Here is a 15,317-nt window from a genome sequence, read left to right on the forward strand (position 1 = left end):
CCTCTTCAAGGTTGTGGTAATGTTCTTCAAACCTGTCACCCATAACTATAACATCGTGTAGATACAGCTGCAAAGTCTTCCAATGCAGTCTTTGTAACATTTGCTCCATTATTCATTGAAATGTTGCCGGGGCTGCTGTCAACCAAATGGCAAGACTTTCCATCTCCACAGGCCTTCTCTAGTGCGACATGCCGACTTACTGAAGAGTGCAGAAGCAGTGGCTGCAAAATTTATACAAGGATGCTCTACATCAACCCTAGTACTGCAATTAGATTGACTTACCGAAGGGTTCGCAGCGTCGCCAGAGCGATGAAGAGGCAAGGAAAGCTAATCAGGTTTCCTAATGATTGGTTGTAATTGTGACAACTCACCTGGACTGTTCGCTTGGCTCACCCTTGTTTCTCTCCCGCACTGCTTACCTGACTTTCTGTAACGGTTATATGACACCGGTCCACCTACTTTACCCGTAATCTTAGGAGTGAACCTTGCTAGTTTTCCTGATTAGGGTTTGTGGATGGTGGTGGCCATTTCTTCCGTATTGTACAACTCCTCATCAGGTGGGAAGAGTCTCCGTCCGCATATGAAGCAACGTCGGACTCTATGAGACTTGACATTGTTTGTGTCAACACTCCTTTGCTTTAAAGCAGCAATTCGGGCAGACTGATCTTTTATCAGCTTTGTCTGTTTTTCCATTTCTAATGACATGGAAAGTAGAGCCTCAGCCAGATCTGTCTCAGTGCCATCAGAGTTGTCTTCTGCAGCTTTGCAGCTAGTACCACTTAGATTATCTATTTGGGTAGCTCTCGGAAAAGTTCTAGTCCTTAATGGTTGACCCCCAGCTATTTCATAATGTTTTGCTGCGGTCATGGCTTCTTCTAGAGTTGAGGCTCCGACGGGCAGCAGGTGCCGCCAAAGTGCAGGTTCATCCACGGCTCGCTGGAAGTGTTCCAAGGCCATCTCGTCCTTGACAACACACCCAAGACCACCAAAGGCTAGCTTCGACAGCCTCTCCACTTTGTTACCCAATGATAGGTAATCTTCTCCAGCTCGTCGGTTTAAATAGTGCAGCTGTTCTCTTGCTTCAGACACAGACGGTCTGAACATTTGTAGCAGCTTCCTATTCACTTCAGCAACCACGTCAGCTCTTCCACAGTCTTTGGTTGTTTGCTTTAAGCAGGATCTTAGCTGTATTAGTGCGACTCGGTCATCCCATCGACTTACTTCACAAATTTCAGTAAATTGTTGTATAAACAAGTTTACATCTCCATACCCATCAAAGTGTGGTAACCTGGGATCTACTCGACTACTGAGTGTAGAGTTTGGAACCTCGGCCTCTTATTAGAGACTTGGTCTAGTTGTTTTGTGAGTGTGAACAACAAATCTTGAGTGGACCAACAACTATCACACTTCTCTGAAGCAGGTTCGACCAACCTGGTTGAATGCAGCTGCTCTGTTGGTCGGGGAGTGCAGACAGTAAAACTTGCCAAATTGTGGAGTGTATCTTCTGCTGGAGACGATATGCAATTGCTGGCAGCCTGCCTGTCCTGCAGTTCCAACACATATTTCCGGTACATACCATCAATGAAGGTTGCCTCATCAACGTGTATTGATGTATTGGAGTGCATGACTTGTTTTGGCTGTTTCTCAGCCGTATCAGTAAATGGATTAGTCGCGTCCAAGAATGGGTTACTGATCGGCAGGAATGGATTAGTAGACATTCTGGAGTCTGCCTTGAGCCATCGCTTTCCATAGATCTGTTTAACAATTACTAGGTTGTGCGTACAGCTAAACTTTCAGTAGCAACACGATTACAGATATCTCACTACTGCTACCAATGTTGTGGAAGGCAGCACTGACTAGCCACTTGCAAGTGGATTCTACGTACAAGTTGTCTTATGCCGAATGAGTACTAGCTCTCATGCACAACTGTAATTGTTGCAAGCAAGGTGACTTGTGAATGAGTATGGCTCCTTATTTACAAAGCTCTATAAGCTTAAAAAGATAGAACAATTACATACAGTTCAATACAATCAAGTGTAATGCTGAAATGAGTTTACAAATAATAAGTACTCAAACAGTTACACTTGTAAATGTAAGAATGTTAAGATGTATATGTATACACAAAGCTGCACAAAGGTAGGTTAACATTACCCCACTGTTCGTAATGAAGATTATGAACGTAATTCTCAGCCCTTAGTTCGGTCATTCGTAGTCTGTATCACTTGTTCTGTGCGCTTTGTTCTCCTGGAGCACCTTTGCTTATATAGCAAAGGCTGAGTGTTAATCTACAGGCTTTTCATGCAAGCTGGCTTTTAAATTACAGGGCTAATCTAAGAATAGCTGAACACTCATGGTAATTAAAGCAGCTAAACTTAGTAAATCCATCACATATCTAGTCCATATAAAATTGTCCAAACGCATCTTTTGAGATGACGTGATTTGGTCGACGATTTGCTTTTACATGTAAAGCAAGGCGAAGTGTGATCACTAGTAATAAAGCAACAAAGATGGGAGTTGTCTATTCGATAAAAATTCACACTCAACTACTAATTACCTTATTGAACTTATATGAGCAGTCGTGAAATAGGAGCATTTGTGAAACAAGGATCCAAAATGTCAAGTCGTGTTACTTTCTCAATAATTGTTGAATAAAAGAAGAATTCCTCACTGGCAAAAATTTATTGTGCAATTTTTCGAATATTAAAAAATTTTTGGGATCAACGTCTGTCAATTGCATTTGATAAATGATTTTTTTCACATGGGAAAATGTTGTAGACAGAAGCTTAATGATTCTGCTATGATCATAATAGAGTAAGTTACTTTTTGTAGGATGGTGGGTGCATGAGAGTGGAATTTTCAGTAGAGCTGTTCAATACTTACCAATTTTATGCAGCACATTACAATGGACCAGAAAACACTTATTCAGCGAGTCGAATCGGTTTTAAGCGAATACAAATCGCTCTTTGGTAGCGACGAACACTTAAATCTTTCTGATGACATTTTGGTTGCTCAGAAAGAACTAGAGGTAAGTAAAACGAGCGATTCCTTCTGTAACAATGTACTTTATTGTTTTATGACAAGATATTTGTCTTATTCGCATCCCTTTAAACTGTTTCAGGAACTTGAAAAAAGGAAAGAGCCTCTTGCCGTCACCCAAAGTAAGATTTTTTTACATTATAACTATTTCTGCATATATGTCTAATGTAATGTAGAGCAATATTAGTGTGATTGAGTGTGGTATATGCATTGGAGAATAGTTAGTCCGGAAGGTCTATGAAGCTTTTCATTGTGTATTTTGTTCATAACAAAATACACAATTTTCAGTCCTCTCTGAAAATCATGGTTGCTCTCTTTTATTCATGATGTTAACTCTGTAGTGTCTCACCACTGTGAGACACTGCAGAGTTAACATCACTTCAAGCATCATAAGAAATATCAGCAATCGCACGATTTCACCTGAAATTCTTTTTAATCAGGGAGGTGTGAGATAGAGGTTAATACAATCTTATAGCACTTTATTTTCTTTATCTCACGGCACTCATATTGTTCATATATTATACTTATTTGACTCATTAGATTCATTTCAGAAATCCGATTAGATGTTACCACACAATAGATAGTAGATACATTATAGACATCTGGTTAGACACTTGTACAATGTCTTGTGTAAGTGAATAGTGTAAGTATTGGTTCTAGAAGAGGAAGAGTTGAGCACAGAGCAAAGGTTGAAGGCGTATGATGAGTTCGTATCATCAGAAGTTGAAAGAAAGGAAAAAGACTTCTCAGATTTGGTGCTCTTGGACACGTCATTTAAATCAGGTAATGTTTCTGTGTGAAATATTTTCATTACTGATTTTTCATGATATATTGTTGTCATTCAAACTTGCATGGATAGCTAACATCAAAGTAATGACAAAAGGCTGGCCAGTTATTGTTTACAAGACCTCTAGTATAGCTATACATATAGTATAGTCTGTAGTATAGTTATACCTATAGTATAGTCTATAGTATAGCTATACCTAAAAGGTTAATAACACCATGCCTGGGAACATTTTTTTCATAAATGTAAGAATTCACTATTAAAGCATGGCTATCTTTAAACATTGCAAGCTTCAAACTAAACCTGTTAGTTTGCGCTTTTGATAAGGCTGAATCAGATAAGGAATGATTTTGTTGTCTACAATTGTCTCAATCATTTCCATTGTCAATATTTGTATTTTAAAGATTAGTGAAAACCTATTAGACACTGTTGGTTTTGATAAATTATCATTTTTGCTGCTTTTGTTCATCATGGAAATTACCGTATATTCCCAGATATAAGCCGATTTTACGACGCAAAAAAGTTACCAAGCTAAGGGGTCCGGCTTATACGCCCGTAACTCTGATTGAAATCAAACGAAATGACATTATGTTAACTTAATGTCAACAACTACAACTCGAACCATGCAGCTCGTAGCATTTTATTTTCAGTTTTCTTGATGTTTTAAATCGCATATGAAGAAATGCGTCTAAAAGAAATGCAACAGAACAGGCGTAATTAACCTTTTATGTCCAGCTTATGTCTTCACGTTAAGAGCATGCACACTCACGTAAAACAGCTCTTGTTTGATAATAGTGCACTAAGATGACAATAACAGGCTGTGTTTGGTTGGTCGTACAGATGGCCGCTTGCGTTTTACGCACGTCACATGCAATTGCATTAATGCCATCGCTAGTACAACTAAAAATATTTTATAGAACCAGACATAGATATTTTATCTATGTCTGATTTACCAGTAAAAGGAAACGGATGTCTTACAACTTCTATTAAACTAAAAGCTGTAAAACAACAATAATGGTTACCACTGTCATTAACTCTTTCACTACCAAATAAATTTGTTTACCGAGACAATGAAATATTTGGTAAAACCAAATATTTAATATTGCTGCTATTGCAGCGTGTAATTTGTCATAACATTTGACCAAATTAATTAACATAAAGTTTTACATCGTGTGATGCCATAAAAAGGCCAAAACTGTTTTGCAAAATGAGTTCAGACATTTTTGTCTTCTTCATACTATCGTGGTTGCCAAGTCAAGCATGTTGTTAGTCAGATGAGTTACCACTTTTACTATAGCTCACGGCATTATTACTACTGTTAAAAATAAAATAGTCACTGTCACTACTGTCACTGTCACTAATACTATTGGACCATAGAATATCATTAGAAATCCATTGATCTACATTTTGTGAAACCTACATGTATGTAGCTGTAATACGTCTGATCATCGAGAATAAGAAATAACTCTGAAAATGCTTTTGTAAAGAGAAACTAAGGTCGTGAGATGCAAACATGTTTTCCATTGGCTCAACTCAAACATTATCGTTTCCTTTTAATTATGCGGAAACACGCTAGGCTAATTATAAAACTAGTCACCAATCAGAAACGATTTGTACTAAGCCTCCAATCTTGTTTTATAGATACATATTGTGTGTTTCGGTTTATCGGGTCGGTTTATATGCAAATTCTTATAAATTTTCTAATTTTAGAGCTGTTTTTCTAGGGCCGGCTTATATGCGAGGTAGGTTTATATGCGGACGCATACAGTACTTGAAAGTTTCAGTGATACTTGTATATAATCATTTTCAAATTATGTCGGACAGTTAGTACTCTATATTTGAAAGACTAATACCACAAACTCATGTATATTTGGTTAAGTTGGCTGATCAGTATCTGGTATCTAGTTATATTAATCTCCTATGTCTGTTTCTTGATAAATTTCAGGGATTTGCAGGCATTTCCATATATTTGTTGATATGGTTGCTGAAAGATATTGTACCCTATTCCCATTTAGCTCTGTTGATATAGTTTCATAGTTATAAGACTACTGTACAATTATGGGTATTACAAGTGCTTTGTCACATCTACAGGATTATGAACCTTTTTTCATTTCCTGATTTGTAGATCCCTACAGCGAGTCTATTTTCTGCAGCTTTGGCGCACATGCATGCATTTGACATCTCAAGCATGTTTTTTTTTTAGTTCCAAGTATCTAACCATATATAATATAGCGATCGTTGATTACTTAAAAACGATAACAATTTGAAAGTTTTACAGTTTTGCTTTTTAACTAAACTATTATTAGTGTAGTTTTATTTGTTTGTTCAATAATACACTATTTTCATATTTATAATACATTAATGGTTAATTTTTTAGACGCCTCAAATCGAACCAAGTCAAAATTAGAGATTCTCGCTGAGGAGAGAGACTACAAGAGACGAAGACAGTCATACAAAGGTGGAAAAGCTGGTTCATTGAAAAGATCATATACAGAGGTTAGCAGTAAAGATTTGCTTGCTTCTAAAATTGGCGATCTCAGAAATGCTCAAGTTGTGTTTGACATCTTTACCTTGCAATTTATATTCCATAAATTCTAATTGACAAGTATATTTGTGATAAGTGCTAATTGCCAAGTACATTTCTGACAAGTGCTAATTGCCAAGTATATTTGTGCGCCTTGAATACATGTTGCCGCTATTACATGTTTTTTCGATGCGTTTCAGATTATCAGAGATGTTATTGAATCACAATCAGAGATGCTTAGACAGATGAAAACTGAGACGAAGAAATCAAAAAGAGACTCTTAAATTTTTATAATTTAATCTGTTTAATGTATGTTGTCTTGTTTTAACTTGGTGGTATCATTTCTGTACAATGTAAACTCAACTTGAACCTTTGTCAAACACTCCTCTTTTCCCTGCCTTGATTGCCTTCAAATTGACTACACAGGTTACGGCTGACAAATATGGCTTCCTGTATATTTCATGGATCACTGCTAATTTATAATGATTGTTTTCTCTACATTTATCTTCATTACCTCCATCATAAAAATTTGGGAATCGATAAAAATTTTGATAGCCATGAAGCCTGCAGTGACTGTTAAGTACAATTTTTTTTCTCACACTAATTCTGTATATTAACAGCAAAATAATCAACATATTTATATTTATAGCTAAATCACAATATAATAACCAATGCACAAAATACAGCTTGAACTTTGAACTTTATTTTGTTTTTCTGGTCATATTTAGGTGGTTTTTATAAATATTTTGATAATTATGTCTGGCATTATTTCTGCTCTGCAATGTGGTTTAAGACATCTTGCTGGAGGCAATATAATCAATACTCCACTCATCTCCTGTAGTATTTAAACAAACGTGACACTTATCATTGGTGCTAGTAGAATAACTTGCTGACTGGTGTAGATATTCCATTCTATACTGAAATATAATCGCTGTTTGTATATGACACAGTGCATAGCCAATAGATGTTGTTGCGCATTGTTTTTATTATTGGCTCAGTGATTTCTTTTGGGTTTTTTGAAATAACGGTTTAACAAATCAGCTTAGACAAATTAAATTACAACAACATTTGACTAACCAACAAAACCATAATATTAAATAACTACTAGCTAGATAGGATAGATGTTTGAATTCATGCAGTCAGCGTTTTGGGTCTAGTTAAAAAGTGCTATAAGATCTTTCTCTGCGATTTTCATGGCTAAAAGATTGTTTAAAAACGCTTTATGTGCAATACTTGTGGCAGAATTGTTTTTAAACTCATTGTAACGATCGCACATGCTACATAGTTCATGAATATATATTCTATATATTAATATAGAATTATTATTATATTATATATAGAATATTAATATGTTCTACCTGTTTGCTAAGCAAGTTTTGGTGAGAAGAGTAATGATTATGATTGGTTATAGGAATAAAAAACAGGATTTTAAAAGAGTCACGCTGTTTTTATTTGACATTCACATGTTTTACAGACTAAGATATGGACACCAGATTTGTGGTTGAGCAGGTGGAAACCACCAATAAAAATGTTTGTGAGTTTCGGAAATTCACTAGACGTGTTGTCGGTGCTGGTCTCTCTGTTCCTGATAACAATCTTCTCTTTTTTGGTTATCGGCAAAGTCATGAAGGTGAGCAATGTGAAATTTTTGCTCTTTCTCTGTTGGTACCCTACATGTAAGTAGCAAGGTAGTAGAAATTATGTATTTGTTGGAAATGACAAAATTCAGCTTAATGGGTTATGTTAATTAGTGCAAATTCCATATACAGACTGGACCATGAAAACTTGTTTGTTTTGATCGAAAGTTGTTAACAGACAGATGTTTTTTCGCAGTTAAACCACACTTGGTAGATTGCTATCATGCCCAGTTAGCGTCCGTTTTTTCTCTAGCTATATCCTCTATTCTCAAAGTGATATGAAATGTTTACGAAATCTATGTCAGATCTATTGAAAAATTGAGAGCATTACCATATGCCACCACCCCACCCCTCTTATTTATTGTTATATTTTCAACAAACCATGCTATGATTTAGTTTTGGTAAGTTTGCAAACAGCTCAGGAGTTTATTCAGATAGTCAGTTGTCACCATTCAGGGAAAATTGGTTATCATTTGTGTCTGATTTTGTTGTTCAGGTTTTGTCAGTGTTCTTGTCTGTGTTGGAACTATACGTCCTGCATCCAAGGTTGTCAAAGAATCACTCAAGCCACTTGTCACCAACTGCTGGGAACTTGAAGTAAATGATACTTCATTAGTTAGCAACAGATGGGCAGAAGAGGCTGAAGGTTTGACACCATCAGGCAGGTTCCTCAAGCTTAATTGTCATCAAGCACTTTTTCTTTTTGTTGTCAAACACATATATTGAGATAACATAAATTGTCTTACATCAGTTTTTATACCCTCAATTTGTAAGTCTTAACACTATTTTTTATTGATCATGTAGTTTTCAGCAATTCTGTATTTTTATAATATGTTTATACATTTAAAAATCTGTTCATGACCTGTCGTTTCATTGTTTTGATTTAAGATGCAGCTGTGACACCAGCGAGTGGAGCTACATTTACAGAAAATAACTTTCTTACCGACGACTCACACATTGTAGAGTACTTATTTACGGACCCGTACTATCGGCAGGAGGGATATGGCTCCCAACTCTTGCACACTATGGAAAGGTGTTGCTATAATGTGGTAAGATTCTAGAGCAGTGATTCTTAACCTTGGTGGACATGCTGACCCCCACCAGTTTCATATCCACTTTCACCGAATCCTTCTTTATCGAAAAATAGATTAGGTTTTTTTCACATTCAAGACAGGTATATGTTTTACTGGTGTATTACCATTACTTCGTTCAAAGAACAAAACCAGTACAATACATGAGCTAACAACAAATTACATCACTTTTCATAAAGATATGACCTTTCAAATCAGCGTGATTTATGCTATTGCTTTTGAGAGACCACTTATACGTCTTGACCTCCTCCAAACCCTTGAGACTGACTCACCAAACCACTGAGATGGACTCCCGAACCCGTTGGATTCAATCGAATCCAGCTTATGAGTCACTGTTGTAGAGGCTCATGAAACATCTGTCCTTTCAGCATTTGCCTAGTTTTGTATTTGATTTTCCCCCAGTGTGCGTGTTGTATCAGGGATCTGCCTTGCAGAAGTCACAGCATCTAATCGGTTTTGAGGCATTGGGATCCCCCATAAATTGAGTTTGACAAAGATTTGAGACTAATACAGCTTCTATTTCTTAGTAGAAACTCTAGCTGAGGCAGCCGGCTATTATATCTGATACTAGCCCAACGCCCGACGTTGCATAAGTATTAAAAAACAGTTTATAAACAGTGGCAGGTAATGCAGTCGCTTGCCATTACGCTGGCACATTGCTAAAGACTAATTTGAGTACGCCACTATCCATATGGCTAAATTTACTAATAAGAGCTGTGAGAGCAACTTTTAGTGGCGCTGCATAACGCAGAGTGCTATGCATATTTTAACCGACATAGCAATTCATATTGCCTAATAAAATCATTGCATCTGATGTGGCTTAATTAGGGAGATTATCGCCTGGTGACCAAGAGGTTCTGAGATCAAATTCGGCGCGAAGCGCATACTTGTTTTCTAAAGTTTAATAGCTACAGCTGGACACACTGAACGACGGGCTTAGAGATTTATATATAGGTTGCTATTGTTATTAATTGATACTCTTCTTTGAGGTTGCCATGTCTCGCCCTTTGGTTGTAGAGCAACGTAGCACCATTCAAGCTCTGGGCTGCATCTAAGGCTCGTAAGTTTTTTCAGCACCAAGGTTACGTCTCTCTTGACAACAAGCCATCGGTGTCTTCCAACATGGTGCATATATTTCGTCATTTATACCCTATGCAGAAGCTTTCATTCACTGATTTGCCTCAGAAACGCCGTAGAAAACATCACACTCCATCATACAGGCCAGCCTGAGAGTTTGAGCTACGTACTATATGACTGACTGTTTACTATGCGTTTTCTACAAGGACTTAGTTTACTAGTCATACTATTTGTTCAAGTCTTATTTGTTATGTTAGCCGAGTTCCTCATCAGTTGTTTGAGGGCTTGTGTATTGATTCATATAACTTCAAACTTGACGCTATAGCGAATCTCAGCTATAACCTTTGAACCTTTTCAGTAGCTCACATCTATCTAGCAGAAGTTCCATATGTTGTTAATCATTTACTAACTAGATCAAAGTTTATAACCTTCTCCCTAATTATGCATTTGTATAAAATATTATAATGTAGGGCTATTTGCAAGCAATAAGCCTCTCAGTCATTAAATGTATATGGGCTGTTACAATTGACCTTTTCTGTTATCTTGTCATAGCTTGTCGAGTTTTTTATTATTTCTTTCATGTTATTGTTGATAATATAAGAACTTTTACATTTATAACTGCATCTATAATTTATTTGCCAATTTTATAGGGTTCCTGTATCACTCTAGTATACTGCAGCTATCTTATTGCTGTTCCTTTTATTCCTTAACTAGCTGCATTACTCACCTACAGGAACAAATTCACGCGCAGCATAAGGTTTATTGAGAGTTGTCTTTCATATTGTATGACAACTCCAAATATGCAGTCTACTGAAATTGTTGTCCTGATGTATTATTATGTAAATTGTCTACTGAAATTGTTGCCCTGAATATGCATACACATATTACATGTCAATAATGTTGGGAAGAATAATGGAAATCTGCAATGTGTTTTACAGCTAGATGCGTGTAAAATCTAGCAAATATTCTTGATTCATGTGTCTAGATTCATGCGTCCGTCCATACCCGTCTATATTTGCAGTTGACGACCGCGCTCTTACACTCGCCTCGCAATCAATCGCTTCGCACTCGCAATCAATCGGCCCACCTCGCAATCAATCACCTCGCACTCGCCTTGCAATCGATCGCTTCGCAACCAATCGCCTCCCACTTGCAACCAATCGCCTCGCACTCGCAACCGATCGCCTCGCAATCAATCACCTCGCAATCAATCGCCTAGCACTCAATCGCTTCGCAGTCAATCGCCTCGCACTCGCCAACTCATTCATCTGGAAAGCCGCGCCTGGATACTCTCGCTGCACTAAGGGCGAAAAAGGTCTTCCGCGCATCCCCGAGTGACGCCACAGCCCCAAAACGCTAGCTGCATTACCCATCCACGGGAACAGATTCGTGTACAGCAAGAGGTTTATTGAGAGTTGTCTTTCATAATGTAAAACAACTCCAAATATGCAATCTACTGAAATTTTCTGCCTCGACCACACTATCATTGCACACACATATGCAGTCATATATGTCAATAATGTTGGGAGAACAATGGAAATCTGCAATACGTTTTACCGCTAGTCTACAATGCATCAGTCTCAAACCACTCAAATCGGCATTGCCCTATTTGTGTACAGAGAACTGATAATGAAATTGACATTGCTAGGAAAACTGAAGTTCTTCAAACCGGCAGTATTGAAAAGTTTTGCATCTTCTAAAAATTATACAAAATATTTTGCTATCGCCAGCATTTATTAAATGGAGACTACATGCTTAAAACACTAATCATAGCTCACCAGTTTTTCGTCTATAGCCTGTGTTTTGACATGGTATATACAAACAGTAATGCGGTTGTGTCGACAAAATTTATATGTATAACAGCACAGACAGTATGATGTCAAGGCAGATCCAGCATTAGCACCTCACAATAATAAAACTTAACGCCAACATGATAGCCTTTTTATGAGATACAATAAGGATAACGAATGCATGAAAGTATATATATACTGAAAAATGTGTTAGAAAATGCTGCATGTGGTATAGCAGAACATGAAGAACATAGCATGACATAACAATAGCACAATGTTAGTTCAACGCAACACTTGCGGATAGACAACATTTTTTGTTTTTCTGTTGGGTGTATGAACAAATAGTTTTCGGTTTGTGCCTACTTTTTAGCAGGTGACGTACAGCTGGTCATGGCTAAAGCAGGGTGACAGTAAGTCGATACCGACTGCTCTCTTTCTTTTCACCATCGCTTATCGCAACCCTCGGAGTACTCGTGCAAGTTCTGTAGTAGTAACTTACAGTAGGCCTACTCGTAGCTGGAAAAAAAATTAGTAACTCAGCTGCTGAAGGAAATGAACTTGTCCAACTATCACAAACAGTGGCAAATCCAACGTTATTAAGTAGTTGAGGTGTGGCGATTCATAGGCAATACAACATTGAATAAAACGTACTAACCTTTTCGATGTAGAAATTTAGTAGGTAAAACGCAGTAGCAGTACCCGTGCAAGTTCTGTAGTAGCTATAGTTCTGTAGTATACTCGTAGCTGGAAAAAAGCAAAAGTAACTCAGAAGGAAATGAACATGTTTACTATCACAAACAGTGGCAAATCCAACGTTTTCAACCCTTTCACCGAAGTAGACTCATGCGTTTTCTATGGTTGACCGCCGTAGACACATTTTTGCGACTTTCCCAGCAATTGCTAGTAACTGAATTTTATTATTCGTTGATAACATGACCAATGATCTTTATGACCTTTATGGTAGTGACAGTGTTGTCCTAATATTTCTCTATAAAATTAGCCTAAAGTTTAATATTTTAATCTGTGTTTGGGGATTTCCAACGTAAAAACGAACATTTTTGTGTAAGTTCATCAAAGGTGTCCGACTTAGAAAACAAATAGCTACTTATGTTGATGACATTATAGCCGATACAGATTTTTGTGATTACACAGATAATTAAAAAGCAATATCAACACTGACTCTGATGGCAATGAAAGTATGGTTTTGTAAGAATAAGGATCATTGTAGAGGATCATTTTGCTTTGTAGCTTCACAGCGCTTTATCGATGGACGAAGTATAGATACAACAAATTTGTTGTATAACAGTGCTTGTTAACATGTTTGCAAAATGAAATATATAACCAAAACAAACGTTCTAGATGGAGTTTGAAATTGAAAAAATATTGTATACATATTAAGCAATATCGGCAAAATGGCTGGCAGTAGGCCGATAGCTAAATTTGTACATGGACGCAAGTGAAAGGGTTATGTAGTGGAAATTCATAGACAATACAACAATGAATTAAAAGTACTTACCTTTTATTATGTAGAAATTTAGTAGGTGAGAACTGTGTTTTTTCCAGTCGCAAGAAACCAACGTTCGCGTGAACTTCTCGGTACACGTTGGCAGTAAATATTAATCGCATGTAAATTACTATTCATTAATTTATTTTATTTAATGATTAGTACATTTGTATAGCTGTATAGGCGCCTTTGTATAGGCCGCAGAACTCAGGACGGTGCTTTTTAACACGGCAGCAGCTTTGCTGTTTCAAACGCACCAGTGTCGTTGGGCACCGTAAAGAGGCGCGCGCTAACCAGAGATGACGGGATTTTTGTGTAAAAACAATGAATAGGTTATGCATAGAGGCGTGTACTAACCGGAGATTCTCGTTAATGCGCCCTAGATACCTAGTAGCGGCTAATAGTCCGAAAAGTACGGTACTCCATAAGGCGGACACTCAATCAAACAGACAGACAATGATTGCCGTTTATATAGTAGATATTCCTTTATGCAGTGGGTTTAATATGATTGGAACTTTCTGTCTTGAACATTTTTGTATGATATGTATTTAACAGACAATATGAGTGCTATCATTGAGTAAACTTTAATCTGGATTAAAACCATCGGTCGCATGCCAAACTGGAAACAAGAAGTGTAAGTATTTACAAACGTTAAAGGTTGACTTGCAACAAAATTCACATTACCGTTATTTGATATGAAAAGATTCACCATGTCTTACTCTGTTGTGTTGTAGGTGCAAAATATGTGGAAAGGTGATTACAAGCTCTTAAAAGCTCAAAAACGAACAGAAAATCGCAGCCATACGAGATCGCCGGAGTTTGGATTCCCTTTCCAAAACGGCTCAAATATGATGTAGTTATGAGAGATGGTTTCTGTTTACACCTTCTTGCAACCTTATTCGTTGAAATATTTTCACAAATATACTTCACGCATTCAATAAAACTATGTCTATTGTTTTTACGCGTCTGTTTTATCGTCATTGTAGTGCTGTCACTTTTAGCACTGATATCTTATAACTTACCGTAAAAAATTGTTAAACTTTTTAACCTTAGCTCGAAGGAGTACATATCATTGTCTGATAATCATGACGAGCCTGTTGTTCACCCGTGATAATCGAAAAGTGCTGCAAAAATCATTTGCGAAGTATTGGGTCACATAATAAGAAAACGACTTGACGATTGAATAACGCCGAACCAAAACTGTAAAGTAGCGAGCATCTATATTTGATACGGGGTCTTCGGTAAAACCCGAAGTGTTTGTCATAAACTAGTACTACGATAAGTTTTATATTGAGCTTTGTATTGGCCTTTCAATTCACGTGAGAACATAGGTGACAAGACGATAACCAAATTTCGTGGTTACGTCATCGAAATAAAGAGATTCCAATCTACTGCCGCTTTTCGTTTTTGAGCTTTTAAGAGCTTTTAATCATATTTCCACATATTTGGCACTTACTACACAACAGAGTAAGACATGGTGAATCTTTTGATACCAAGTAACTGCAATGTGAATTTTGTTGCAAGTCAACCTTTAACTGAAACCAGAGTACATAGTGTAGACAACTTCAACATACTTTTTAATGTTTCCGATCTGAAATTCTAATTGTTTTGACTATCTAGTGCAGCACAGCAACTGAAGCAAAGGTTATCTGTTGAAGACATATTCATATTATTTCATGGCCTCTGTTAAAGTGATTCAAATATTCAAATACTGTGTCACTTGCTACTGATACAATCATGGCATCGTATTGTAGCAGGTGTTACTCTAAGCATGTTTCGCTTCAGTGTACAAAGAACTTTAGCAAGGGCCATGCTTTCGTTCACTAACATTGTTGTCAATTATGCCTCAGAGTGAGGCAACAAACTTGTTTGTA

At 37.1% G+C, this 15,317-nt stretch overlaps 2 protein-coding genes across 3 annotated transcripts; both read left to right on the top strand.

Annotated features, from left to right (window-relative positions):
- Positions 1-2,169: 2,169 nt before the first annotated feature.
- Positions 2,170-6,678, top strand: LOC137405670 (U11/U12 small nuclear ribonucleoprotein 48 kDa protein-like). Of its 2 annotated transcripts, XM_068092009.1 has the most exons (5): positions 2,170-3,025; positions 3,119-3,158; positions 3,697-3,819; positions 6,198-6,316; positions 6,545-6,678. In XM_068092009.1, the coding sequence occupies exons 1-5, from the start codon at positions 2,888-2,890 to the stop codon at positions 6,626-6,628; spliced, it is 504 nt and encodes a 167-aa protein (XP_067948110.1). In that variant the 5' UTR covers positions 2,170-2,887; the 3' UTR covers positions 6,629-6,678. The 2 variants fall into 2 exon arrangements, with proteins under 2 accessions (XP_067948110.1, XP_067948109.1); XM_068092008.1 differs by having other exon boundaries at positions 2,170-3,158.
- Positions 6,679-7,816: 1,138 nt separating this feature from the next.
- On the top strand, positions 7,817-10,772 carry LOC137405668 (uncharacterized). Its single transcript, XM_068092007.1, has 4 exons — positions 7,817-7,974; positions 8,478-8,642; positions 8,870-9,030; positions 10,090-10,772. The coding sequence occupies exons 1-4, from the start codon at positions 7,827-7,829 to the stop codon at positions 10,300-10,302; spliced, it is 687 nt and encodes a 228-aa protein (XP_067948108.1). The 5' UTR covers positions 7,817-7,826; the 3' UTR covers positions 10,303-10,772.
- The last annotated feature ends 4,545 nt before the right edge of the window (positions 10,773-15,317 follow it).

The sequence above is a fragment of the Watersipora subatra genome, chromosome 10 (genome assembly GCF_963576615.1).
Source record: "Watersipora subatra chromosome 10, tzWatSuba1.1, whole genome shotgun sequence".
NCBI lineage: Eukaryota > Metazoa > Bryozoa > Gymnolaemata > Cheilostomatida > Watersiporidae > Watersipora > Watersipora subatra.